The 17579-nt window shown below is 44.6% G+C and overlaps 1 protein-coding gene across 6 annotated transcripts in view; it reads left to right on the top strand.

The window, feature by feature from the left end:
- The window catches only part of LOC149461194 (cytoplasmic dynein 1 intermediate chain 1), a 595554-nt gene that overhangs the window by 28983 nt on the left and 548992 nt on the right, over positions 1-17579 (top strand). For 4 of the 6 annotated variants that reach the window (XR_016312930.1, XR_016312931.1, XM_089678653.1 and 1 more), the window contains exons 4-6: positions 2026-2116; positions 10430-10453; positions 12111-12170. Coding sequence is in view for 4 of the 6 variants with exons in the window: in XM_089678653.1 (XP_089534779.1) it covers positions 2026-2116; positions 10430-10453; positions 12111-12170 (175 nt within the window). In the remaining 2 variants the exon portion in view is untranslated. The remainder of the gene's footprint in view (positions 1-2025; positions 2117-10429; positions 10454-12110; positions 12171-17579) is intronic. The other 2 variants (XM_089678655.1, XM_089678656.1) reach the window with 1 other exon arrangement.

Below are 17579 nucleotides of genomic sequence, written 5' to 3' on the forward strand. Positions count from 1 at the left end.
GAAGTTGCCAATTTATTTTCCATGTCGCGAGGTACAGTATCAAAGGTTATGGCAGCGTATAACGTTTCCCGTGAAGACTGGGATTGAGCACTGCAGTCACATTTGCAGCAGTTGCTTTCATATTCACAATCCTGCGAAATGTCCTTTTATCTCTTTCAGTCAGTTGACCATGTGAACCGTGCTTATGCTTACAGATGACTTTTCCCAGAAACTGTACACGCCGGTATAACCTTTGATACTGTACCTCGCGACATGGCAAATAAATTGGCAACTTCAGTCACAGAGGCACCAGCTAAGCGGCACCAACAGTTTGCCCTCTTTGAAGTTCAGTAAGCTCTGACATGACTCCAGATTACTATCAGCATATGCAGTGAATGACGAAAGTGAGGCTTCCCACCTACTAGCTAGGTGTCTCATCACACAGTGGAAGCAAAAGAATGTTACATCACTTTCAACGCAAAACGTCATCACTTTCACACCTGAAAATCATGTAGTGTTTCCATTTTTTTGTCTAACCCCTGTATGTGTTCCAGATTAAGCATGCATTTGCTTTTGCATGCATGCAAGGACAGATGGGGGTGCTTTTACATTGTTTTTAATTCTTTTTTATTCAAATAAATTTTTTACACTTTTTCTATGTAACTGTATTGCTATATTTTTTTAGCCTTCTGTGTGATAGCTTTTGGGTGACAGTCTCTTTATGGAAACATCAGGGATCTATTAGACCTCCAGTGTCTTCCCTGCCCTCCAAAGCAACTAATCAAGCACAGATTGTGCTTGGTTAGCTCCTTCCCTGGCAGTAACAGCCAGCAAATGCCAGCTCTGAAACCAGAAGTGATAAAATCATCATTACATCCAGGATCATTCGTCACAGAGGAGATGGGGGAACAGATTTCACTTTTACAAAGCAGCCAATCACCTACCGAAAAAAACTGTACTGTGATCATGGATGTAGCTGCAGCCATGGTGTTGTAATAACCACTTACTGACAGATTGTTTTTATATGTACAGTATGTTGGTCAGCAAGTGGTTAAAGTAGATTTAAATCTAATCACTAAAATCTTATATAAGCATTAACATGTTTTGCAAATGTTAACTTTTTTCTTTATGATGGTGATCAGTGGTGTATTTAGGTTTCTTGCTGCCCTAGGCAACACAAAAATCACCCTCCCATCCCCCATCCCCCATGGAGAGATCCTGACACTCACAAACACCCCTGACATTAACCTAACATTGACCAACAACACCCCATCCCACCCGAGAGACCTTTCCACTACCACCACCCCCCATACACTGACAACCCCCCCACCCCGGTGAGAGAGAAGACACACACCTTCACAGCTCTGGACATCCCCAGGAACAAGAATCAGGCTCTGCATACACCATCAAGCAGCCCGCAGCCTCTCTCAGATCTCACCTGGTCCCCATGATGCGTGTGTCCTTTCTTCCATCCCTTCAATCGGGGGGCGGTGCTTCCCCCCTGAAAAATGCCTCTGCCCACCTGAAAAATGCCGCTGCCCCCTGAAAAAATGATGCCCTAGGCAAATGCCTTGTGGTAAAGACACCCCTGATGGTGATCCTGCCATGAAGATCCTTGTTCAGACACCTCCTGTTATGGGTTATTTTTTACTGTGCTCCTGCATTGTCACCCTGTCACATACCACCCTGGTCACCCTGGCTGAGAACTGTTGGGCCAGGACACATTGGTCAGGCATAGTCCATGGTGTGCAGCTACTGGAGAGACTACATATAGATAGGAAATGGCTGAAAGAGACTGGAAGAGATCAGCAGCTCAGCTGCACTGATATGTAAATTAGGATAAAGAAAGTGAAAAAGTGAAAGAAAAACCCCATTGCAATTGTGCATGAAACACAGCAAACTAATTGTCTTACAGTTTAAGTTAGGGTTTTGATCTGCTTTAAATAATAGAAGTCTAGTAAAAGTATGGTATAGACAATAGCATTGCAAATATTTGATTTATTGGAGTTGAAAAGAATATTGGCTTTGTTTTTCTTTATTACTTAGTTCCAACCCCAATATCTCCTTCATCCAAATCAGTGAGCACGCCCAGCGAGGCCGGGAGCCAGGACTCTGTTGATGGTGCAATAATGGGACGGTAAGATGTGTATCTCAGCCCTATTCATGTGGCTATCATGATGTTTATAATTTATATAAAACATTTAGTCATCGTTCATAGTAAGCCTTAGCAAAGGTCATACTGAGCCCAGCACTTGGTTTACATGCCTCACACCCAGGGGCGGACTGACAACCCATGGGGTCCCCGGGCAATAGGGGATCATGGGGCCGTTGTGTCCTTGCCCAAACTCAAAAAAGCCTATGAAAAAGGTACCAGTGGCATCTCATGGGGCCCCCTACTGACCCCGGGCCCTTGGGCAGTGCCCGAGTTTCCAAATGGTCAGTCCGCCACTGCTCACACCAAACATTTCATGCACTGCATCATTTTTATTTTTGCATGTGGATATATCTCTCATACATTGCTGTAGCCAGTATCGTAATAGTGGTAATTCCCAACAGATTGCTGGAATATGCAACAGCACAATAAAGCCTTCTTACTACAGAAGGTATTTACGTGTCTAATTCCATCACATATCCCAAACAATTAAGGATTATATCTCAGTTCGGGACAGTGGGCAAAAACTATGCCTATCAGTCCTTTATGTCTCAACAGTCAGATGCACTTTCTAAACCAAGAGAAAGAAGCCAATTCTTTGAACGTGAAACTTTATTGTAACAGAAAAGCAACACAAAGCCCATCCTGGGACCTGCTCCTCTGATGCAGGTTTTTAAACCAAAACTGGGGCAGAGGAGGAGGTCCTAGGCTGGGCTTTGAGTAGTTGCTCTGCTACTATAAAGTTTTGCGCTTGAAAGAACTTAATGTGGATTCACACACGTGCAGTGCAAATTGCAGCTCTGTTTTCACAGCTAATTGACAAAGTAGTTGTTTTTTGATTCAGGTCAGGTTTAGATCAGGTTCAGGTCAGGATTTTATCCTGTTCCCAACTGATGACATGTGCGATTCAGAAAAGTTCCCATATAAGTCAATGAGCCTGAATTCGCACCTGAGCCAGACCGCACTGCTCAGAAAACTGACAGGACTCTTTTTCAATTCGCACTCCGGCTGCACCGCACCAGGCACAATAGAATCCAATGTTATTTCACATGTCATGCGAATTGGATGTGGTTCAAAATGCTCTTATGATGGCTTTCACTGGCTTCTTTCTTTTGGACCTTTGGATAGCTTGGAGTGAGAACAAGACCCTTCCTGGTTTTAGCAACCAGCTAGCCAAGATTGGTAACAAGCATACTGGGCTCAGGTGCGGCGAATAATTATTTTTCATGTTCAGAAACACCTTTTTTATAGTACAGATCCAGCCAAGTATACAGTACAGTAGATATATTTATTCCAAACTGCATACAGCTGTTTCAGGCTTTTTTGACAATTATCAGTGCAGTGTATGGAAATCATGGCTTATATAGAGGGCTTTGAACAGTGGTACAGTATGGGTGAAAATCTGTTAAAGATTTGTGTATATTTACATGGCCTTGGTATAGAAGGTTAAAATCAATATGACTTTAGATATGAATTCATGCAATTTCTCTGCCATCCTAACCTTGCATAAACAATTGTATACTGTAAGGAGGCGTGGTTTTCATTTTTTCTAGCTTTTTTTTTTCCTTACAAAAACACTGGCATGCCCTTCTGTATCAGAACAACAGAAATAAGATAAAACCCCACCCTTTTCCTCTTTGGTCACAACACACGTACAGTATAACTAACATCTGTAGTGCACAGACATAGGTGTGCACAGCCTATTGCATTAGGGTGTTGTGATAGACCTTCTGGCACCCCGCCTGGGGGTGCCTCCTGCCTTCCAAATCCTTCCAGCAGACCAGTAGCTAATATCAACCCTTTACCCCAAGCATCATACACAGACAATATGTTGAAGTAAAACCAAGGGAAAATTACTTTTATTAAACAGAAATACAGGTTTTTTTACACTTCAAAAAAAGGGGCCGTTCCCACATGAACAATAAAAACAACCATTTCATTGGGTAAACATCCCACAATGGTTAGGTAAGGAGGTAAAGTTGACACAAGACTAATCACATCCAGACAGAAACATTAAGTTACTCAAATAACATAGGGAATTCACACATAAGAGGCACACAATGGGGAAATTATACACTGGGAGAACGACACTCCACACCTAGGCAGGATAGGCAAACACAGTGTGGGAACTCGCTTCAAGTGGTAGAGCTTCTTCTTCAACACACACGGCAACTCGCTTATTTTTTAAGGGCCTGTTTGCCCACTTTTATTTAAATGACAGTTCAATAACATAAAGATTTCCCACGCAGGGGTATCCACCATCACACAAATTCAAATAAGATTCAGCCTCCTGGCTTGTACGCAGTTTTAAGTCTGCCTCCTGCAGACTCTTCCCAAAGTATGGCACTAGCACACAGCTAGTCTGGCTTCCACCTGACTCCAAGGCAGAGACCTCCTGCCTGCCGTTGTGGAGCCCTCCTGACTCCGTTTGCCGGGGTGGAGCCCTGCTGACTCCTAGCTGCCGGGGTGGAGCCCTGCTGACTCCTAGCTGCCGGGGTGGAGCCCAGAACCATGGCTAGGCCTCTATAAAAAGGCCCGCACACACCTGTGCCATCAGTGTGCTGGGGGTTCTCAAAACATGGACCCCGGACTGGAGATTTCATCCCTCCCAGATCTCTTTGAAATCTCCAGGCTCCAGATCCCAAAACAAACTTAATGAACAAGTGAGGAAACTGAAAAGCCAGTTTCCTCTGCAATAAATTAACTCTCTGGAGCCCCTCAACCTGCCTGGTTGAGAATCCAGGGTTTTCAACTTGAGTTTGACCGTGGCAGGACACCGCACTGCCACATATCCCCCCCCTTTGTTTTGACCCCGTAGGGGGCGAAACACACAAACCTAAAACCCTTGCTTTAGCCCTTCTGTGCCGACTATCACCTGTAAAGGTCCAATCCTGGCTGACTTCGTTTTCATCAAAGGGAGACACTACTCCCTGCCCCAAGAGGTGACTTCCCCTGTCTCCCCTTACTTGGGCTCTACTACTTCCCCGTGCCTTTTTACGAGTGTGCTTCCAAAAGCGCGGTCTTTCCAGTTTCCTTAAGACTATGCTAGTCCTTTTACCACTAGGGGGTTTACAAATCTCAGTACCCTTTGTAACCCGGGGTTGACTCCTAAGCTTTAAATGCCTGGTACCTGTAACATTACAACATGCTCCCTCAAATTCCTCTAGACCATCTCTTTTTGCTTTATTTAATTTTGATGGGGTTATATTTTTAAACCCTTTAGTAATAGAGGTGGGCTCTTTTATTTGGGAATCAAACAGTTTTAACATCCCCTTGTTAAGCTTTGGGCCAGTTCCCTTAGACCTTTCATCCTTAAAACTTGGGAGTTTCCTGGACCTTTGGAAATCTTTCCCAAAATTACCTTCCCGATCCTGTAGGGGGCCTATTCCTAGACTCTTAACCTCCCTTGTGTCTGTTAAGCACTCATTACCTCTTTCAGGACGACCAGCTACCATGTCAACCTGACCACCAGGTCTACTATTCTTTTTGTTATCACCCACAGCAATCAGACAATCCAAATTCATCAATACATTTCCCTTTTTATCATTATCAAAAATAGTCTTGTCAGAGCTCATTTCACTAGTAATTGGCAGGGCAGTTTCTGGAGAGGAATCACACACAGCAGAGTGGGTGTCTCCCATGGAAACATCACTACCTATTGACTTCGCTGTCACAAAAGACTCTGCCAGCAACTGTCCTGATGCCAAACCATCCTTACATAATTCTGCATTTGGGTAGATGACCCCAACCACATCACATATACATGTATCTTCTGGCACTTCTGCCCAAACCTCTGTCCTGTCCAGCAGTACTCTGGTGTGCCTCTCATACAGATTACTGCTATGAAGCAACCCAGCCATGCACTGAAAGACAATTTTCACCATTACCAACAAGGATGGTATAACAGAATTCCTATATTGACCATCTTTGTTTTGTATAGCCTGTAATACCAAGCTCCGATTAGCGGGACTCCACTGTACCAGCTCTCCCGAACATGGAAGAGACAGCAAGGTATACACTGGCTGTACACTCCAGAAGGCTAACATTTCCTTCAGCAGGTCTGTTATAAAAAGACAGCCCGATTCCACACATAAGACCTTCCTGGAGACATGGAGACACTCATTTACTGATGCCTCAGAGGTGGTGCTTCTTAAAGAGGCTTCCTCTCTTATGGAGGCACCCAATACAATAACCTGGGGCTCTCCCAGAGCGTAACCAGGTGTGGGATTCACCCAAATACTCTGAGGCTCAGTGTCAATGAGCTCTTCCACATCTTCTCTATGGATATCAGTTTGGTATACAACACCATTAACTCCTTTATGGGCTGTGGGCAAAACCTCTGCTGAGCGTTTATCCTCAATGGTGCCTTTTACAGGCGGTGGGTTAATTTTGGCAGCAACAGGAGCGCCCTGGACTAATAGCTGCTCCACAGTCCCTCTATTCAACACAGCAGAAACCATGTCCACCCCATTGTTACCCACTGAGGCCTCTTTCATTAAAGCTAACAAGCTTGTTGCCCATCTGTCCCAGTCCATCGTCCCTGTGATCCCATCAGAGGTACTACGCAGTACCACTCCAACCGCTGAAGGAGACACAGAGGGACAGAGTGGCTCTGTATCAGACCCATTACCTATATCTTCATTATCCATATCACAATGGGAGACTCCTTTTCTAGGCACAGCAGGTTGCAATTTCCTACTCTCACTACCGTGACCTAGTGGCGTGTCATTCACTACAAAAACTTTTGCATTAGTGGATTGCATTAACCCATCATCATTATGAATACGTTCATTCCTTTTAGATTCACCAGCAGTGGGTTTCCCAACTGGGAGTATCCCAAATTTATAGCAGAGAGTCTCAAAGTCAGTCTCAATCAGTGCATTAGTGTCTCTCACATTTATCCCAAAAGTACCAGTCTTACCCACCACTGTAACAGGCTTCACCTTCACTTGAGTGCGTGGGATCTGGATCCTTTCGGTCATCTCCTCTGCTTGGCTTTGGCCAGCCAGTTCATCCATGCAGCTACAGGATGATACTGTGGCAGGCACTTCTGACTCCTTGGCACCCCCTGTAGGCACAACAGGTACTTCCTCACTGTTGCTAGAGGTGGCTGCCAACATTTTTAAACATGAATCTGGGCTTGCAGATGAAGACTTTTGCCCAGTAGCACTCTCATCAGTGGTATTCCATAATCGGGGGCAGGTAAAGATACTATGCCCAAACTGACCACATTCCAGGCAGGGTATGGTTCCACTGACAACCTTCTTGGGATATGGAACCACATCTCCCTTGTAGCCCCTTCTCCTGGTTGGCAGGCTTTCTCCTGTAGCTATGGGAGATGGCACTCTCCCAGCTGAAATTTGTGGGTTCCTCCAGATGCGCTGAACTCTCATCTCTGCGTTGCCACAATCCTCTGTAGATGACACTTCTCTCACAGGGTCCGCAGGCCTGAAGTCACATGTGTTGCTATGGGCAACCACATTCTTCTGAAACTTTTGGGCAGCCTGCTGCTCCTTCCTGGAACTGCAAGCAGGCTTCCCAATTGCATACCCAGACCTTTGTCTGGTTCTGTCACCTTGTACTGGAAGCTGGGATAAAGGGCACTTGGAGACAGTGTGCCCCCATTCACTGCACCGCAAACAGCGCTCTTGCGGCAGTATCTTGGCCGAACTTCCAACACTGCATCCTCTTTCAGGCTTAGTACTCTGCACACAGAAAACTGGTTTCCTTTCACCAGCATTGCCAGGGACAACAGCATGCACTTCCCACTGTGGCAAACTCTGTGCAGCCATGTATGGGGCTTGTTCTGGTGGTAACAACCCCTCCAGCCACAGGGCTCTGTCTCTCATTTCAGAAAAGCTTGCTTCTTTTTTGAGTTTTGACCGCCCCATCTTTGCAGTCACTCCACAACACTTTTGCACAGTCCAGGTACACAATGGAGCACTGTCTCTTTAAGGCAAGTTCCTTTTCTCTTGCAGGATCTCCTCACCTGCACACACAGATAGTGCAGAGTCATGCACCAAACACAGTTCAACACATGAACTTACTTCCTTGCTGGGATCTCTAGTTCTGCCCGCATCCTCCACCATATGTGGGAACTTGCTTCAAGTGGTAGAGCTTCTTCTTCAACACACACGGCAACTCGCTTATTTTTTAAGGGCCTGTTTGCCCACTTTTATTTAAATGACAGTTCAATAACATAAAGATTTCCCACGCAGGGGTATCCACCATCACACAAATTCAAATAAGATTCAGCCTCCTGGCTTGTACGCAGTTTTAAGTCTGCCTCCTGCAGACTCTTCCCAAAGTATGGCACTAGCACACAGCTAGTCTGGCTTCCACCTGACTCCAAGGCAGAGACCTCCTGCCTGCCGTTGTGGAGCCCTCCTGACTCCGTTTGCCGGGGTGGAGCCCTGCTGACTCCTAGCTGCCGGGGTGGAGCCCTGCTGACTCCTAGCTGCCGGGGTGGAGCCCAGAACCATGGCTAGGCCTCTATAAAAAGGCCCGCACACACCTGTGCCATCAGTGTGCTGGGGGTTCTCAAAACATGGACCCCGGACTGGAGATTTCATCCCTCCCAGATCTCTTTGAAATCTCCAGGCTCCAGATCCCAAAACAAACTTAATGAACAAGTGAGGAAACTGAAAAGCCAGTTTCCTCTGCAATAAATTAACTCTCTGGAGCCCCTCAACCTGCCTGGTTGAGAATCCAGGGTTTTCAACTTGAGTTTGACCGTGGCAGGACACCGCACTGCCACAACAGGTACACATTATAAAAGTAAACACATAACACCTTAATAAACAGATTACAAATAACAGCAGGAGACCCCAGCATCAGGTTGTTTTGAGCCAATTATAATCTTCTGCTTTGAGTCTCAGAGGGGGTTGAAACAGTAAATGTTGGTTTGGGCTGTTGATTCTATACCCCAACAAAACACAGAGGCCCCAAATCTGTATCTAGGTCCTCCAGTTCTCACTGTGTGCTCAGGGAGAGATGAACTTACTGTAAATCTGAGGTAAAACTACTCCAAAGGTCCTTCAGGCGCACACTTCCCAAAGAATAGAGCCAGGGCTCATAGTCAGTAGGCCAGCCTGCAGTTCTTTCGAAAAGCCCCTGTCCCATTTGGATCAGTTGGTCAGAGGTGTCACAGGTGTGCACCCCAAAGAGAGAAGAGGTGAATAGACTGTGGCTCCAGCTCTGGGATGAGGATTTGGTGATGAGGAGCAGAGGGCTGTGATGCCTGCTGGAGAAAGGACCCAGTAGGAGCCGAACCCCACAGCTGCCCAGCATCAATAATACTGAAGCTCCTGCTAATTACTTGACAATTGTCATCTGAAACTCTACCCCTGCCACTCCTTCACCCCCCCAGCACATCTCTAGCGCTACATAAATATTTGCTGCAGTTCTAGCGCTTGTGATGTGGGGGAGATTGGGTGCCATGGGAGCAGCAGGAGGAGAGGATCAGATGCTCCATGTCAGATGACAGCTGTCAAGTAACTTGCTAGTGCTTCAGTAGCACCCAATGGTTCCATAGCATAGCTGGTGGGCAGCTGTTGGGTTCATCTCCCACTGGGCTCCTTCTCCAGCAGCCCCCTCAGCCTCCTTCCCAAGACAGAGAACTATCATCTCCCCATGGTGTGCAATGTGTGAGGGCACAGTGGGCCCCTCCTCTGCACACATTGCACCCATAGATATTACGCCATTGGTGCACGGGGTGAATAGGGGGTGTTCAGGTACATCCGACACACCCCATGTGCATGCCTATGTCCTCAGAGAACAATTAAACTGATAACAGTCACGCAGGCAGACAGCATAGAAATGTATCAACTCAAAATATTTTCAGCAGGATCAACAGGGTACATTTTGTATCACTTATCGCATCAATATAAAGAACACTTTCAAGAATATATGTAAGATAACAAAAGGGAGCAAATTTTAGAGGTTTATTGTTGGTTTTCACATACACTTTAGCTTGCTGCATGCATGTTCCAAATCGGTGACACAGAAAGTATTAGGATCAGAGGATCAATATGACAACCAGTCAACTAGCATAATCAGGAAGATCTTGGCAATGACAGCCTCCATATTTTTCTCAGCATTGGATTCTTTTTTATGAGGTGAATCAGTAATAGAATTAATTTTTGGTTTTGGCCCAGTTTTGACTCTAGATGAGGCATCCATTTTACCAGCCATTGTTTGAAATAGTTTCTCTGGCCTTAGAAGGCAGAAGATCTGTGTTTTATTTGAGTTTTATTAATTTTGGATTAATAATAAACCATTCTTATTTCTTATTCTTAGGAATATTCAAAGTGGCCTTATGGGGTAAGAAAGCGTTTGTGTGTTTTGCAAAGTGTGTGAATATTCTATAGCAAAAGTTACTACATCAGCAGAATAAAAAAACATACAACAAACCTTTCTATGTTGAATAAGGAAAGTCAGTTTTAAAATAAATATGCTGCTTATTTCCATACTGATAATATGATCCTTTAAAAACCTTATTATTTTAAAAATAAATAATTTTAATAAGTGTGAACTCTAGCCATACCTTCAGCCTAGGTTCACACTGATGCGTGGAACTGCATGTGATTCAAAAAGGAATCGCATTGCATTCCTGTTCAAATCACGTGCAATTCTTTGCAGTGCGATTTGAGCCCATTCATGTTGTATGGCTGAAATTACAATGAAAAGGCTATCGGGACTTGTAGTTTTCCAATTCACAGAATACTGTGAATGGGTGACGTGGCTGATGGGCGGAACCCCGCACGGCCATGTGTTTTTTAAAATTGTGACAGCTAGCGGTGAGGAAAAGATTCCCCGCTAGCTGTCACAATTGGGATCGGGGGAAGGGGGGGGGGTCTGGTCCGATAGTAATGAATATGGGTGTAACATGTTACGAAAGGTTAACTTATCCTTTAACACTTTTAGGGGGTTATTTACTAAAACTGGAGAGTGCAAAATCTGGTGCAGCTCTGCATAGAAACCAATCAGCTTCCAGGTTTTATTGTCAAAGCTTAATTCAGCAAGCTGAAGTTAGAAGTTGATTGGCTCCTATGCACAACAGCACCAGATTCTGAGTGCTCCAGTTTTAGTAAATCATAGGCTAGGTTCACATCTGTGCGGGTGGTGCTGCTGCAGATCCGCATGAAAATCCGTGCAGCCGCACCACCCGCACAGAGGAATGCGGACCCGCGGGCGGGTGCCATTAGTTCTAATGGCATGCCGCCCGCACTGGAAAACGCAACCGTACTGTGAACCGAGGTTCCCATGTGGGCTGCATTTTCAGAAGAAGTGCAGGGACTTCTTCCCTGCGTGTCACGGAGCACGGCAGTCCATTTAAATGAATGGGCTCTTGTGCCCGCGTAAAACGCGACCTGCGCGGCTGCATAGATGTGGACCAGGGCTAAGTGTTCCCAATGCCATGAAAGTGTTACAACTGAAATATTGCTGCTATAGAATCATAGTAAATAATTTGCAGCACAAGATCCCTTACACAAAAACAGAAAGGGGAAACAGAAAGATTCTCTAGAACGTTTAAAATCATTAGGAATTTAGATTTAGACATGAATTTACTCACTTTTTATGCTAACCTATACCTTGCATAAATCATTTTATTCAGTGGGGGGAGGTATTGTTTCAAGGTAGCAAAATACTTTTTTTAATGCCATCTTTAAGCCAGTCAGTCTGCTTTTGTCCTGTTTTACTGTCTTGTATAAATTAGATACAGTGGAAAAAGGTCTTTAGTGGCAAAACTTTTTGTTGATTTTTCATCCCCTTTATTCTAACGTAGATTGTTACGTTGTATATTCAGAAAATCCTTTTAGACCGGGGAATTACCATCACTGACTCATCTCATCCATCAGTATATGCATGCTCCCCTTTGTATTTTGTGTTCATTTTCTTTATATTCATTAAACATTGTTATTTCAGGAATTATAGTGTCTACTTATATTTTTTAAACTGCTTTCTGGACGATGAGCAGGACCTTGCAGTGGGATACTGACCCGTCTGTACTGCAGCTGCATTCAGACTCTGACCTTGGGTACGTTCCAGCCTTTATATCATAATGTGGATTTCATCTGCTTTATGGGAAATATAAGACATTTCTTCATTTTCCTCTGAGAGAAACGTGTCTATGATACCAACAGCAATCAGAATTTTCACTGTTTAACCTCCCTAGCGGTATGATTATTTCAGATTTTTGGTGCTGAAAGCGGTACCATTTTTTTGCATGGAAATATGTAGTTTTTTTTATTGTAGGCTGTAATATTTAGGAATAACTCACTGAAATCTGTCTGAACAAGAGTCTAGTAAACATCCCGGGTAGGATAAAATTTGAAACACAAAATCATAAATTATAATTTAATAAATAATCATAAAAAATAATAATATAATAATATTACATTTAATTCAATAATATAATCAAACCAAAAACACTGAAATTTGAAATATAGCGCCAAGTTCGCACATCACTGGTCTCAGTCGCAAAATTGTTTTCACTGTCTGATGAGGAATTTCCCCCACGAATCATTATCACTCAATTCTGCAAGTGGTTCTGATTTATTATCGCTGTTCTCTAGCTGGTCTAAAACCGCTTTTGACCTAAAGGGACGCTTTTTGGACGCCATGGACTTTTCTAAGTTTCCAGGCAGAAAGAACATTCAAAATGCAGACGGGGACAGGACAGAGCACTAGGGACAAAATGTATGTGAAATGGGTTGAAACAGAAATGTTTTACTATGTAAAATCGTTTTGAAAAAAATGAAATTTTTTTTAAATTTTCAAATTTCCCGCCGCCGCCGCCCGTACGTCCCGACGTCACAGGGACCGGAACACAGGAGCCGGATGCTGGCATCAGCCGGAGGAGATGGCCGGGGACGCTGCAGGGGACACATCGCGGGAGCGAAGGACAAGGTAAGTGCTGCAGGGACTCCCTATGCAGTGCTGCATGGTAAGCCCGAGTGTAGCTCGGGGTTACCGCTTTTGGTACTGACATTTTACCCCGAGCTACACTCGGGAATACCGTTAGGGAGGTTAAAGTGATTGTAAATCCTTACATACAGTTGCAAGAAAAAGTATGTGAACCCCTTGGGATTACGTGGAGTTTTGCATGAATTGGGCATAAAATGTGCTCTGAACGTCATCTAAGTCACAACAATAGAAGAACACAGTCTGCTGAACATAATACTACACAAACATTAGATGTTGCCATGGTTTAATTGCACATAACATATAAACATTCACAGTGCAGGGAGGAAAAAGTATGTGAGGCCCTAGCTTAATGACTTCTCCCAGAGCTAATTGGAGCCAGGAGTGAGCCAACCTTGACTCCAATCAGTGTGATGATATTGGATGTGTTGCTGACAGCTGTCCTGCCCTTAAAAAACACACACCTGTTTTGGGTTTACTGGTTTCAAGAAGCACTGTCTGATGTGAACCATGCCTCGCAGAAAAGAGCTCTCAGAAGACCTACGATCAAGAATTGTTGACTTGCATGAAGCTGGAAAGGGTTAAAAAAGTATCTCCAAAAGCCTTGATGTTCATATGTCCATGGTAAGACAGACTGTCTACAAATGGAGAAAGTTTAGCACTGTTGCTACTCTCCCTAGGCGTGGTCGTCCTGTAAAAATGACTGCAAGAGCACAGCGCAGAATGCTGCATGAGGTAAAGAAGAATCCCAGAGTGTCAGCTAAAGACCTACAGAAATCTCTGGCACATGCTAACATTTTTGTTGACACATCTACAATAAGGAAAACATTAAACAAGAATGGAGTACATGGGAGGACACCACAGAGGAAGCCATTGCTGTCCAAAAAGAATATTGCAGCACGTTTGAAGTTTGCAAAAGAGCACCTGGATGTTCCACAGCACTACTGGCAAAATATACTGTGGACAGATGAAACCAAGATTGAGTTGTTTGGGAAGAACACACAACACTATGTGTGGAGAAAAAAAGGCACAGCACACCAACATCAAAACCTCATCCCCACTGTAAAACATGGTGGAGGGAGCATCATGGTTTGGGGCTGCTTTGCTGCCTCAGGGCCTGGACGAATTGTTGTCATTGATGGGAAAATGAATTCAAGAGTTTATCAAGACATTTTGCAGGAAACCGTACGACCATCTGTTCGCCAACTGAAGCTCCGCAGAGGATGGGTGATGCAACAGGACAATGACCCAAAGCATACAAGTAATTCAACAAAACAATGGCTGCAACAGCACAGAATACGCCTTCTGGAGTGGCCCAGTCAGAGTCCTGACCTCAACCCGATTGAAATGCTGTGGCATGACCTTAAGAGAGTGATTCACACCAGACATCCCAAGAATATTGCTACACTGAAACAGTTTGGTGAAGAGGAGTGGTCCAAAATTACTCCAGATCGTTGTGCAGGTCTGATCTGCAACTACAGGAAACGTTTGTTTGAGGTTATTGCTGCCAAAGGAGGGTCAACCAGTTATTAAGTCCAAAGGTTCACATATTTTTCCTCCCTGCACTGTGAATGTTTACATGTTATGTGCAATTAAACCATGGCAACATCTAATGTTTGTGTAGTATTATGTTCAGCAGACTGTGTTCTTCTATTGTTGTGACTTAGATGACGTTCAGAGCACATTTTATGCCCAATTCATGCAAAAATCCACGTAATCCCAAGGGGGTCACATACTTTTTCTTGCAACTGTATACCCAGTGAAGTGATTGGTCTCAGGTGATACACAGAGATGAAACAAATCCTCCAACATAAGTTGTACATGTTTATCTGAAGTCTTCTCTTCTCTATAGTCAAAGCACTGAATTTATAAAGCTTGTCTGAGAGTTCCAAAAAAAAAGGGGGGTGGAGAGCTGAAATTACACACTGAAGAGCTCAGTGAGGGGAGCTCTGAGAGCTGAATGGATGGAAGAGACACCCTGCCTCCACACAGCTCACAAGAGCAGAGCTGAGGCTGTCAATCTGCTGGAGCTCCCTCTCCTGTCACCAATTTTCTCTTGGTGTCAAACTGTCAGAAGTGACTCATGCTAATAGCAGAGGAACAAAGCAGCAGACAGAAATGACACTTAGTGCTCCTAATAGAGACAAGTCTGAGGTTTACAACCACTTTAAACAATTAGCAGGTGGAAGCTGATTACCACAGACAACAAAACTGTTATTATTTCTAAATCATTCATAGTATTCCCTTTATGCCACGGAACACAACTTTTAAGACCATAGCAGTATGTGTTTTCTGTCTGGTAATATTATAACCAAATGAATGATACTGGTCATTATGGTGCTGGACTGGAGTGTTGGCGTCCACTGAAGGAATTGATGGGGAGAACCCACTTTTTAATGGACAGCAGGATAAAAAGTGATAGCTGAAGGGTGGATGTGGCTTAAATGAAGTCAACATATTTTTACAATTGTAAAAAAAGGAAAAGTTTGACAAAATCACATTTTGAGCATTTTATTCAGGTTTTCAATAACAGGATTCATTCGCCTAAAGCGGTTTTAAACTGAAATCAAAAATATTATATATTGGAGCGTACCAATCTTTAGATGTGGTGGCTGCATTCGTTTTATTTAAGCTTTCTCCCTCTGTTTTCAGCTGGTGATTTGACCAGTAACACACTTCCTGTATTAGAGTAAACCCAAGTCTGCATGGAGGAGCAATAGAGACACCTTTGGACAACATTGTCAGTCTAAGGGAAGGGGATGTTAGATGTACTAGCAGATTTTAGATACACTAACAAATTGAAGCCAAACTCCAGTTCACACTTTTAAGCTGTTAAAGCAACAGTTCTGTTCAGGGGCGGACAACAACTCATGGGGCCCCCGGGCAATAGGGGATCATGGGGCCCCTGTGTCCTTGCCCAAACTCAAAAACGCCTATGAAAAAGGTACCAGGGGCATCTCATGGGGCCCCCTACTGACCCCGGGCCCTCAGGCAGTGCCCGAGTTTCCAAATGGTCAGTCCGCCCCTGGTTCTGTTCCTTTTCGGATAAAGGAGAAAGAAAACATACGTCGCCAGTAGTCCATGGATCATCAGGTATCACCAATCGCATGGCCTTGAAATGTTGTACTGACATGGCCTTGAAATGTATGATGTGATCCCTTCAGTAAATGTTTGGACTACATATTAAGAATCCACAGTGTTCTGGTGACATATGCTGTCTTTGGTGCTAATCCTGGTTAACCTGCTATTCCTACATCAAGCTTTCTTCAAGAATGTGTGAGATGGGAATATATTGCAGACCAGGCTCCCACAAAAAGTGTAGGAAATCCTTTTCCTGTACAGCCCGTGACAAGATTTAAATGCACAACGAAACAACTAGCTGGCTGAGACCCAGCTATGGAGAAGGACTCACCGGAGTACCAGACCTTCAATCCCTGTTTGGTTCACACCTTTGCGGCTCTGCGAGCCGCATCCACATTGGCATGGCAGCCCATTCATTTGAAAGGGCCGATGTGCCTGTGTTTCATGCAGGAAAAAGGTTCATGCACCTTTTTTAAAATGCAGTGGCAGGGACAGGGGTGGACTGACAACTCATGGGGCCCCCGGACAATAGGGGATCATGGGGCCCCTGTTTCCTTGCTCAAACTCAAAAAAGCCTATGAAAAAGGTACCAGGGGCATCTCATGGGGCCCCCTACTGACCCCGGGCCCTCGGGCAGTCCCCGAGTTTCCAAATTGTCAGTCCACCCCTGGGCAGGGAAATTGCATGGTGCTTTTGCACCATATGATTTCTAGCACATTTCCACACCTGTAATTGCGCTGCGTTTTTAGATGCAAGGGGGTGCCATTAAGAATTAATGCATGTCTGTGAAAGAGAAGTGTGTTTTAGGTGCAGGTGGTTCCAGGTGCAATTCCCACACCCGCAAAGGGCTTGTGTATCTTCATTCTAATAAGACCTAATGCAACTGGTGTGATTACCCCAACCACTTCCTGGTCTCAGGCCAAAGCGTCTGATGAGTACTAAAGCTAGATTCACACTAATGCGGTGCGGTACATAGCATGTGATTCGCACAGGAACCGCATTCCTGTGCAAATCACATGCGATTTGTGTGCGGTGCAATCGGAGCCATACATGTATGGCTCAAATTGCACAGCACCTGCACCAAAAAAGGTGCAGGACCCTTTTTTGGGTCCGCACTAGAATCGGATCGCATGGGTATTCACACCTATGCGATCCGATTCTTCACATCCTACCGTGTTTTGTGGACCGATTTCGGGGTGTTGTTAACATACACACCTGCATCGGTTCACATGAACGGAGTGCGATTCTGATGCGGTCTAGAATTTGCACAGAAAACGCTGCGAATTCCGCACCGCACCAGTGTGAACCAGGGCTCAAGCAGACCCACTAGCAAATCAGGTGTCCGTATAAAATGAAGGAGAAACGATTGTCTTCCTGCGGTGTGTGACCTGATCATATGGTATTGGTGCAGGGACGGACTGACCATTTGGAAACTCGGGCA

Source organism: Staurois parvus, unplaced genomic scaffold, assembly GCF_062004578.1.
Source record: "Staurois parvus isolate SC_StPar_1 unplaced genomic scaffold, SC_StPar_1.0 ptg000208l, whole genome shotgun sequence".
Classification (NCBI taxonomy): Eukaryota; Metazoa; Chordata; class Amphibia; order Anura; family Ranidae; genus Staurois; species Staurois parvus.